The sequence below is a fragment of the Ostrea edulis genome, chromosome 4 (assembly GCF_947568905.1).
Source record: "Ostrea edulis chromosome 4, xbOstEdul1.1, whole genome shotgun sequence".
Lineage (NCBI taxonomy): Eukaryota > Metazoa > Mollusca > Bivalvia > Ostreida > Ostreidae > Ostrea > Ostrea edulis.
Window position 1 is genome coordinate 84816558 of NC_079167.1, and position 12241 is coordinate 84828798.

The window sequence follows — 12241 nt, forward strand, 5'->3', positions numbered from 1 at the left end:
CTTATAAAAGTAAATTCATATGATACATCATAAAGTTAACAAGATGTCTTATAAAAATTCATTTTTGAGATATCTTATAAAATATCTTATTAAGTTTGAGATATCTTAAAAGACATAAGATATATGTTTTAGAAGATATCTTACAAAATATATAACATATTTTATCATCTTTTATCAGATATCCAATTATAAAGGATACAATTAATATATTTCATAAACTTTAGAAGATATCTTGTAAGTTTTGTAAGATATCTTATAAAATTTATGAGATATCTTTAAAGAGGAATAAATCTAAAAATAGCATGCTAAAGAAGTGTAGTAATAGTATCTAACAATAACATCAATTTCATTTTTTCTGTGACGTTGATGATTTACTTATATTGTGATATATTATTTTGTGCAGTTTATATGAGTCGCAATTATACTATAAGGGAGGAATCGCACATTTTCTTCACCAATTTTATTTTCAATGCAAAATATTCTCTTTTTGTAACCAATGCTGAAGATAACTTAATTTGTTAAAAATCCTTGACAAGAGAAAAAAATTCTTTTGTCCTGTGACTTGCCCACTCTACAAAATCCTAAATCGGGGAGGGGGAACTTTTCTCCTAAGTTCGAAAAAATTGATTTCTTAATTCGGTGTGGAGGGTGTGTGTTAAAAACTTACTACCAAAGATAAATTTTAAATTCTCCATGAATACATGCATACATGTTTGCAGTTCTGTCTTTACCCTAAATACCTCTATAAATGAAAATGGAAGAAAGCAGTCACCCCAATTTCTTTATTTGTATATGTTATAAACAATGAAATGAAATTATTACCGTTGCCCCCCCCCCCCCCCCCCCCCCCGACAAAAGAAGAAAAGACCCTCCCCCTCATGACACGACAGTAAGACTAAATATCAGTTAAACTACAATCTAGATCTTTAAATGACTTTAACTTCCTGAGCTTTTCACTATTTCACAATCATCGCTGGTATGACAGTACTTCATTGAATTTTCTACGTAATATGCATTTGCATTGATGGTACATGTCTATTACAGTATATAGAAAATGACTATAGCTTTGCCCTTGGCAGATTTATTTCCGGTTTCCTTCACTGCGGAATTTGACCTCACCTCTAACCTTTTAATGGGTGAAAAAACCCACGTGGTGTAAATTTAAATAACAATAACGTTAGTAAGGGTGCTCCCTCTCAGAGAAATACATAATCAGTTCACGTTTCAACATATTTGGTGCACCATAACCTACTTTAGGGCGAAAAATAGATCAAATGGACTTTTTCTCATCATATATACAGATATTGCACTGACATTTTGTCACAACCTCCCTCTTAGAGAAATGCATAATTAATCAGTTGTCAGATGGATTGGTGCACCATGACCTACTTTAAAGCTTTTCTATTCATAACGTGCAATTCAGAGTGCACAATATGCTTCCAGGTTGAATTTCACTGTCCGACGGGCATATATTGTACCGTTTGCAGATTCAGGTAACATACCTACTGTACTTAGATTTTCCTGTGGATATTTCCATTATTGAGTTATCAATTGTATCATATCTTACTCAGATGTTAAATAATAACCAGCCAGTAATCAAGTGACACCGTATTTTGTGTACAGAGCCTATAGAAATTGAATGGGAACTGCAAACTTACCGTTATTATAGAAAACAATTCTAAAAATCTACTTTCCAACTCATTATTCAATAGTATATTCAAATATCCCTCCCTCCTCAAAAAATAAATAAATAAATAAAAAATTGGCATCAGATTATAATATTAGAAGGTTATCGTAGGAGGGGGCATGTTTACAAATGTTTAAGTTACTTAGGGAATGACTTTAATTCTGGGGCCAGTTATACGAGTATAACCTGGTTTGGGTCAGTTTACGCTTTATAATCCGCGAAGCTTCTCCATCGTCAACTTCCCACATTTATGTAGCAATATTCCATTATCACCTGCATATGGTGTTTATATATCTCAACTGAGTCGATATGCAAGAGCTTGTTCTGGGTATAGTCAGTTTTTAAATCGAGGTAAGCTACTGACAAACAAGTTGATGGTACAGGGATTTCATCAGTCTCGATTGAAGTCAGCATTTCGCAAATTCTATGGTCGTTATAACGATCTAGTTCGTCAATACAACCTTGCATTGGGTCAAATATGCTGTCTGATGTGTTTCATACCGATTGTTAAGCCGTTCTTGGCACACTGATTTTGACTGCGGATAACTCCGTTTACCTGATCAGGATATGGGGCTCACGGCGGGTGTGACCGGTCAACAGGGGATGCTTACTCCTCCTAGGCACCTGATCCCACCTCTGGTGTGTCCAGGAGTTCGTGTTTGCCCAACTATCTATTTTGTATTGCTTGTAGGCGTTATGAGATTGATCACTGTTCGTTATCTTCACCTTGCATTGAGAAAATACGGGAAATTGCATTGTTTAGGCCTAGATCTACCCTTTCAAATATCAGAAAATGCAAAAATTTGCGGCTTTTACCTCTGTGAAAACTTCTACTACATGAAAACTTGCCCTTGTAGGCAGCGTTGTCGCTAATACTAAATCCGACACAAGAAAATATGTAAGCAAGTGACAAATCGCGATCCACATATCAATGTGTCTGATGTCATGTGATAAAATGTGACTTATTAATTTTTGTTTGCTTTGTTGAAAAACGGATTAAGCAATGAAAAAACTCTCACACCTATACTTTGCATCTGTCATCCTGAACAATGCAAAACATTTTTATAAACACCCCAAAAATTATACCTGTGTTTAGTTGATAATGCCTTTGTTTAGACAAGTATTGTAATCTAATTAAAATCAGACCTTCTCTAACCGTTACATCTTCCAGTGTAACGGTTAGAGAAGGTCTGATTTTAGTTAGATTGACAAGTATTGGGGATTTAAATCATGAAGTAAATGCAGCTAGCCTGAACAGACAGGTACAAACGTATTACAATGGTGGACTTAGGAAAACGGAATGGACTCATTAAATGTGAATAAATCGTCATTACTGGTAAGAGATGTAATACAGGCTGGTAAATGCTTTGAATTAATTATCTCTATAAAGTTCTCTGAAATTGTTGTAATACCAACATGAATATTGATAAAATCAAATAACTGATGATTAAAAAGAATCGAGTTCTTTTGGTTTCCCAGTACATAACTACTGGTTGGTACATTGTACACATCAAATGATCAGTCATCACCTGAAGTGTGTTGTACACATCAAATGAGCCGTTCCTAGCAAAAAGGGCCCTTAAGTATATTGGTGCTAAAGTGTGAACTATAGAGAACATCCCTCAAAATATTAGACCAATGTTGATTGTCGTTAAAATATTACAGTCAATCAAAGATGACAACCAACTTGTGATTGGTAACCAAGACCTTTTTCTTTACAAGTATGCAAAAAATGACGTTACGTTTTTTTCATTATGACGTTTTTTGAAAAAAATTGTTGGAGAAGGGTCTTTTTTGCTAGGAATGGCTCAAATGATCAGTCATCACCTAAAGTGTGTGCAGCTTATTTTAAACCAGTGTAGTAAAATGATCATGTTTTTCAGATTAATACTACTATCTGCCATAATGAGTCAAAGTGAAGAAGATAGAGGGCAGCACTATATCGAGTGTGCCACGTGTACCAACTACTCCAAGTTCTACTGCAACACCTGTCACCTGCGACTGTGTGAACAACACAGAGACATCCATCTCGAGGAAGAAGACAATAGAAAACATGAGGTGGTTCTTTATCAAGAGAGAATGCTGGAATTGCCTACAGAGAAATGTCGGATCCACCCCACAAGAGTGATAGATCTTTACTGCAGCAAATGCAAGGTTCCAATCTGTTCCAAATGCTTTACCACTGATCACAAAGGTCACCAAGTCCTTGATCTTGAAGTTGTCTACAATAATAGTCTACGACAATGCCAAAAAGAAGTGGTCAATATCCAAGACATTCTCCTTCCTCAGTATGTAGAAAATCTGAAGTCGCAGAGAGAAAAAATTGAATCTGCCAAGAAAAAACTAGAGAAGATCAGATTATCCATGAAGAAGAGCGCTGATGAGATCAAGGCAGCAGTGGACATCCTATTGGCTGAAAATAATTCAGAGCTGGATGTAATGGAGAAATTGATACTGAACGAGATGAACAACAAAGAACATGAAACAGAGGATTACGTCTCCCTCCTACAGGAAGTAATCAAGATGTACGAAGGCGTGACGTCAACAAGGAAAGCAACAGAGATTTTTACGTTAAGTAAAGAGATAGCAAGTATTCCTTCACTGAAGATTCCTGACTTAAGTGAAGCTGTCCTACCAGAGTTTACAATGGGAACCATAGAAAAACAAGAAATAGAAAAACAGTTTGGAAAACTCAGTCAAAGGGACCCAAAAGAACAAAAAAGAGAAGAAAAAGAAATGGTACAAACAACACGGCTGTCAGTTTCCAAAAGTGCGGAACGTCCCAATATGAAGCTTTCCTTCTCTATTATGAAACTAAAGGAAGTTAAATTGCCAAAACTCGGTCATGTTCAGCATTTATCTTCCTTACCTTCAGAAGAGGTTTGCGCCAGTGACATGAAAGGTAACCTTGTCCTTTCTGATCTGCGGGGAAATCTACTACACAAAATCTTCACCGACATGTCAACTACCTTGGGATATCACACAGTCACTAGAAAGGGAGAACTAGTCTACACAAGTGACAAAAATAAAGCCGTCTACAGAGTTGCCAGGAATATGACCTTCCCAACACTGATCACCACAGGGGACTGGGAACCAGGGGCCATCTACTCCTCTCGCATCAATGGAGACCTACTGGTGGGGATGACTAGAAATAAAGAATGGAAGGTGACCAGGTACAGCAAGGAAGGAGAGAAGTTCCAGGACATTCAGAGGGATGATAAAGGACGGGGTCTATACCGGAGTATTTCCTTCATCACAGAGAACACTAACGGTGATGTCTGTGTATCAGACTATGCTGCCAGTAAGGTAGTGGTGGTGACCAGATCAGGACAGTATCGCTTCTCTTACTCTGGTCATAAGTCACAGGATGGATTCAGTCCCTATGCAATCTGTACAGACATCCTGGGACATATCTTGGTATGTAATGGCTACTTTGCTTTACTGAGTGATAATTATGGCAGTGTCCACCTACTGAACGAGGATGGTCAGTTCCTGAAGCTCCTATGTGCACCAGATCAATATCAGCTAGAAGCCCACGCTGTCTGCGTTGATTATCAACATAACCTTTGGGTCGGGCATCGAGGCAGTGCTATTGTAACAGTGTACAGTTATCTCCAGAATGAAGACAACTGAACATACCCTAGTCATTGTAGAGAGTTCAAGTGTGTCCTCTACAACCTAGGGAGTTCAATAATTCTGTTATCAAAATTTGCACCTGCAAACTTTGAGACACAAAAATATATATTTTAAAAAAATGCAACCATAGACTGTTGTTTTCATACATTTACAGATATGTGCACATCATATTCATCAGAAAGGTCTCGTGCCTTTTTTAAAAAGTGCTACAGAAGTTGCAATTTATACTTTAAAAAAAAACCTGATGAAGAACCACTGGAAATTAATTAAGACAAAATTCTTTGGAAGAGAAGCAGGGCCACACAAAATTATGTCGAACTGCAAACATTCCTAAGTTGTGCGGATTCAAATTTTATTATGCCTATATGCACCTATAGTAGAGGGCATATTGTTTTGCCCTATCTGTCTGTATAAAACTTTAAACCTGCTCATAACTTTAAAATGGTGAGTGATAAGGCTCTTCTATTGGATGTGTGCATTCTTCATGACAAGACCTCTCTTAGTACCAAAGTTTGTAACCTTGTTACTTTGACCTACTTTTAAGAAAACCTAAATTAGGCAATATATCCTGAACTATTTAAGGTAGGGCTTTCATAATTTGTATATACATTCTTTATGGCAAGATCTTGCATTTCTAGGGGTAGCCGGTAGGGTGGGGTTTCAAATTTAAGATAAGATTTACAAATATGTCCATTTCAAATGATGACCAACCAATAGTTTGAGATTCCTAGTATGTTTTTATGTGTATGTTGATCATGTGTATGACCACCCACCCCCACCCCCTCTTGATTTTATGGTCAAGGTCACCACATTTAAAGTTACATCAATGTCAGGCATATTGTTTTTTAGTGATTTATTAAAACTGCTATGTCTGGGTCAGAGATGAGCACTCATTCCTCAGGTGAGCTATGTGATTCATGCATGGACCTTTTTGTTTATGTATAGGATGAAATTCGCAGGTAATCAAAGTTTATCAAAGAATAAAATCTACCTAAGACTGGCTTTAAGTATATAATTCCAATAATGTTTTAGATATTAGTGAATGGAAGTTATGACCTATTGTCTATACTTCATTCTGGAATGTTCTATTTGGCCAAAAGATGTTCAAGGATAGGTTCAGTACAATGTCATGTAACGAATTTCAGGATGTTGATCAAATTGTCAAATATATTTATGTATATATGCATATATTTTTAGAAACATATAATTATAGTTTCCTTATTTTGTACAAGTACAAAACATTGTAGTACCAATATTCAAATGTCTGTCAATGAATAAATTGTTTAACTTATACTGGGGCATCTGTCTCACTGTTGCATAGAAAAATCTGAGAATATTTCAGAGAAAGATAACTGTTTTGAATACGTATTCAGTGCGGACTACTACGTGTGGCTGATGGAGATCTGATTACTCCAGTGTGACCTTTTTGTAGTGACGAGAAGCTCCATTTGTAGAATGATGGTTGCTGACCTTGAAATACCAGCTGCCGTACGATATGACTTCCAAAGGAATAATGATTGTGAAATTAAACTTGGTACTGTTATGCTTGAATTAAACTGTTGTTTAGTAATTTAAAAGTAGGTTTAAAAAATTGTCACTGACTGAAAATATTGCCGTGCCTCCTAGTGAAATGATTACTCTTACTGAAATACATGTAGTGAGCAGCCTTACTGAAATACATGTAGTGGGCAGCCTTACTGAAATACATGTAGTGAGCAGCCTTACTGAAATACATGTAGTGGAAAAGTCGGCACTGTTAACAAAGGTTGTCCTTCAATTTTAATAAAAGGGATCTTTGCAAGAAAAAAATTGTTTGACCCCAAAACAAAATACAATTCCACTGCAAGACATGAGTGTCTCCTGTGCCCCAGACCAATACATCTAATGTGTCCCAGACCAAAACATCTGATGTGTCCCAGACCAAAACATTTAATGTGCCCCAGACCAAAACATTTAATGTGTCCCAGACCAAAACATCTAATGTGTCCCAGACCAATACATCTAATGTGCCCCAGACCAAAACATCTAATGTGTCCCAGACCAAAACATTTAATGTGCCCCAGACCAAAACATTTAATGTGTCCCAGACCAAAACATCTAATGTGTCCCAGACCAATACATCTAATGTGCCCCAGACCAAAACATCTAATGTGCCCCAGACCAAAACATTTAATGTGTCCCAGACCAAAACATCTAATGTGCCCCAGACCAAAACATTTAATGTGTCCCAGACCAATACATCTACAGGTAGTATGCACCAGACCAATACATCTAATGTGCCCCAGACCAAAACATCTAATGTGCCCCAGACCAAAACATCTAATGTGCCCCAGACCAATACATCTAATGTGCCCCAGACCAAAACATCTAATGTGTCCCAGACCAATACATCTAATGTGCCCCAGACCAAAACATCTAATGTGCCCCAGACCAATACATCTAATGTGCCCCAGACCAAAACATCTAATGTGCCCCAGACCAATACATCTAATGTGCCCCAGACCAAAACATCTAATGTGTCCCAGACCAAAACATTTAATGTGTCCCAGACCAATACATCTACAGGTAGTGTGCACCAGACCAATACATCTAATGTGCCCCAGACCAAAACATCTAATGTGCCCCAGACCAATACATCTACAGGTAGTATGCACCAGACCAAAACATCTAATGTGCCCCAGACCAATACATCTACAGGTAGTATGCACCAGACCAATACATCTAATGTGCCCCAGACCAAAACATCTAATGTGCCCCAGACCAATACATCTAATGTGTCCCAGACCAATACATCTAATGTGCCCCAGACCAAAACATCTAATGTGTCCCAGACCAAAACATCTTCAGGTAATGTACCCCAAACCAAAACATCTAATTATATGTGCCCCAGACTATTTTAAAATAAACTGTTACCAATGAATGTGAGAAATGTGTACTCTTTTTCTGCCCCTCATGATGAAAACAAGACACAAGATGTTTTTAATCCGACAAACATCTGAATTTACCCTGTCTATAGCGTACTACCGATTCTTGACCCTAATGAAATACGGGAAGTTTGTAAAATTGTGAGATATTTGCAGCTTCTAAAAACAATTTGGGACAAAAGAACAATATTGGTCACGAAATAAATACTGGTCAAGCCCGTCCCATAAAGGAGGCTTTGTGAGAAAGATGATGAAATATATGACTGATCATTGGATGTAGGTCGTAGTAATAAAAACTTATAAATCCCCATGGACTTCTCCTATTGTCATTGTTCACAAGTCCGATGGATCAATCCAAATTTGTGTAGATATTGGAAAATGAAAGAATTTAAGTCACTATAAAGCACTCGAATCCAGAAGTAGCGATTCTCTTGATGCTTTGCACAGATATTTGTGGTTTTCAGTTCCTGGTCTATTGACATTTTAAGATAGACCCATCAGACCAGGCCCCGCCATCTTAAAACATACTTAAGTCTGCAATATTCTCAAGTCTGAGAATGTTCTCAACTCCCTCATTCTCAGCGGCCGTCATAAAAAAGTTGAGCACAATTATTTTTTTCAAAGTCAGTTTTATTCTCAAATATTTGAGTCTACAAAAATGCTTTTTATGTACACAATTGTACCTTATTCTTTGGTATGAAGCATCTTTTGGACAAGGAGGACATAAATTGTAAATTTCAGGACTCCTGAACCCCTGGGGCCTTCGGGATGGGCCAAAAACTAGAGATTGGTTTCATGAAAAACAAATGTCTCCCCAGCTCCTCAAATCGAAAGTGCTCCAAATGAGACCTCCTCCACTTAATGTACTGCATGGTATGGAGGAGAAAACATGAGCAGGAACATAGACATAATGAGCTCCGATAAGCCACATAGGAGGTCAGACCCGTTCACAAACTATTTTACACCCTCCACCCCTCAGATCCACTATAACTTTAAGGACAACAATTGGATCCTCCTGTCCCTGCAAAATGCACATCTGCAAATGGCATTGGAGTATCATACAAAATTTCAAGTCGATCGGATAAGCCATACAGGAGGAGAAGCGTTCACAAGCTATTTTAACATCCTCCACCTCTCTTAGATTCACTATAACTTATAGGAAAATAATTGGATCCTCCTGTCCCGACAATATGCAAATCTAAAAATGGCAATGAAGCATTGTACAAAGTTTCAAATCTATCTGATAATCCATATAGGAGAAGCGTTCACAAGATTTTGTGACAGACAGATGGACGGATGGACAGAAAGTACAAAATCAAATACATCTCCCCCTGAAAGAGGGGCGACATAATTGACCAATTTTTGAAAAGATTTGTACAACTGCATATCTTTAAGAAAAACTAAATACATAGTGATCGACATAGAGCAGGAAGGCCTCTACCAAAATTGTAAATTTCATGATCCCCGGGGTAGGGGTCCTGACTCCAGGGCAGGGCCAAACTTGGTATATTATATATAATTATATAGTTAGTGTATAATTATGTGCAAAACATGTTTACAAACGATATCTGCTTTCATGCTATTGACACTAAATTGAAACTAAATGAAGGAGTAGGTAGCTCCTTTATGAAAATTGTAAATTTCACGATCCTTGGGAATAAGGGTTTGGTTTCGGGGTGGAGCCAATATTATCATAGTGATTATTGTCTTCATCATTTGAAGGACTTCTTTAAAGGGAAATGGACATGATTTGAGCTGACATTTTTAAAACATGACTATTTGATTTTTAATGTTTAGAATGTTACATGGGAGATACAGGTCGAGGTCACAAGTCCTTATTATCACAAGGCTCGTGCCATGTTTTTGTTTACATAGGTTAGATAAACTAGTGAAAGTTTTGTTTAAAGCAGATTTTTTTTTCAATTGACCGTATATATACTCGCCTATAAGTCGGAATTTTTGGATTTAAATTTGGTCTAAAACTCTATGTCCGACTTATAGGAGTGTCCTAAGAAGATTAGCATTTTTCTGGATGGCGTAATGTACATGATGTATAGCCTAGTATTTCTTAAACTACAAAAACATGGAGAAAATAAACAAAATAGTAACTGTTTAATTTGTTGAGAATAAAAAAGTGAAACATCGATGTCATATCCCAAAATCACACATAAAAGAGTATTGATATGAAATTGATTTGCTGAGAAAAAAATATCAAATATCGGCGCATTTCTCAGAATATTATTTGAAACACAGGTAAAAACATTAGAACATTGATTTGAAATTGTCAACGGTTCTTGAAAAAAGTAAGACCGACTTATAAATGAGTCAATGGCAATTCCCTCCAAAATAACCTAAAAACTATACAACCGACTTATAAGAGAACCGACTTATAAGAGAACCGACTTATGGGCGAGTATATACGGTATAAGTGAACTCTTAACACAATTAAATATTTTCTAGATTTGGCATATCTTGTTTTGTTTTAAACACGCTATTTTGGGCCTCCGTGGCCGAGTGATTAGAGCATCGCGCTCAATATCACACGGCCTCCCACCTCTGGTCGGCCCGGGTTCGAATCCCGCTCACGCCGGTAAGTGAGAAAGTTTCCCAGTTTACTTTCGGAAGGTCGGTGGTCTCTTCCCAGGTACATTGTATCTGGGTTCTCTCTTCCACCAATAAAAAATGGGCGCCACCAGATAACTGAAAAATTGTTGAGTGTGGCGGAAAACATCAATCAATCAAACACGCTATTTTCTATTAAGTATTTAATGTAAACAAAAACAAGGTACAAGCTTTGTTTACATAACAAAGAATTGCGAATGCTGTATCTCACTTATAACTCAACAACTGATATTCAAATTTTGGTTGACCATTAGAAATACTTTAGTTAAGCATTGTAAACAATAACAAGAGGCCCAGGGGCCTTATAGGTCACCTGAGTATCATGTAACAACCTTCCAATGTTTGAATTAGGTTTGTGTTTAAATATAAGAATTTTACTTTTGGATGGAAGAAACATTGAATAGCTATGTGGTCAGCCCCGCCTTTGCACCAGAACCCCTGACCCAGGGGCCATAAATTTCAGTTTTGAAAGAAGCATCCTTGATCATCATTATCATACTATTAGTTTGTCTACTTAATACCCAGCAGCAGAGGAGAAGATTTTCAAAGAAATAAAATGCATTTTCACTATATGATCAATAGGGCCCCACCCTAATACCAGAACCCCTGACCCAGGGGCCATGAATTTCACAATTTTGAAAGAGGCATCCTTGCTCATCATAACCATGCTATTGGTTTGTCTACTTAATACCCAAGGACAGAGAAGATTTTCAAAGAAATAATGCATTTTCACTATATGACTTATAGAGCCCCACCCTAGCAACAGAACCCCTGATCTAGGGGCCATGAATTTCACAATTTTTAACAAGAGGTACTGTGAGCAATGCTCACTAAGAATACCCCCTGCTTACCCCAATCTCCCAAAGGGTGTTGGTAATAGGTATAAACTACCTCTTTTCTGAGTGTTGCTACTTCGATGTCCAGTGCGCATGACCTTTGACCTTTTGACCCCAAAATTGATAGGGAACATCTTCATCCCATGGGTAGTCCATATATATATGATATGGTGACTGTAGGTGGAAAGGATAACGCTTTAGTATGGTGTCCGGATAGGGCCATTTGAAAAAGCGTGACTGCGCGTTAGTCACAACACGCCGTCACGCCAACAAGCAACGCGCCTTCGCGCAGACAAGCAACACGCCTTCGCGCTCTCACGACAACAATCAACGCGCCTTCGCGCTATCACGCCAACAAGCATTACGCCTTCGCGCAGCGTTGCTTGTCTGCGTGAAGGCGCGTTGCTTGTTGTCGTGAGAGTGCGAAGGCGCGTTGCTTGTCTGCGCGAAGGCGCGTTGCTTGTTAGCGTGAGAGCGCGAAGGCGCGTTGCTTGTTGTCGTGAGAGCGCGAAGGCGCGTTGCTTGTTGGCGTGACA

The 12241-nt window shown here is 37.9% G+C and overlaps 1 protein-coding gene across 1 annotated transcript; it reads left to right on the plus strand.

Moving 5' to 3' along the window:
• Positions 1–1199: 1199 nt before the first annotated feature.
• Positions 1200–6616, plus strand: LOC125672298 (uncharacterized). The gene is made up of 2 exons (XM_056164036.1): positions 1200–1493; positions 3571–6616. Exons 1-2 carry the CDS (start codon positions 1366–1368, stop codon positions 5318–5320), a joined length of 1878 nt encoding a protein of 625 aa, XP_056020011.1. The 5' UTR covers positions 1200–1365; the 3' UTR covers positions 5321–6616.
• Positions 6617–12241: the final 5625 nt, after the last annotated feature.

Bases quoted from the DNA above. Each gene is read 5' to 3' on its own strand.
- LOC125672298 (XM_056164036.1), top strand. From the start codon at position 1,366: ATGGATTGGTGCACCATGACCTACTTTAAAGCTTTTCTATTCATAACG. The intron at 1,494-3,570 runs GTAACATACCTA...CATGTTTTTCAG, and splicing joins TGTACCGTTTGCAGATTCAG to ATTAATACTACTATCTGCCA.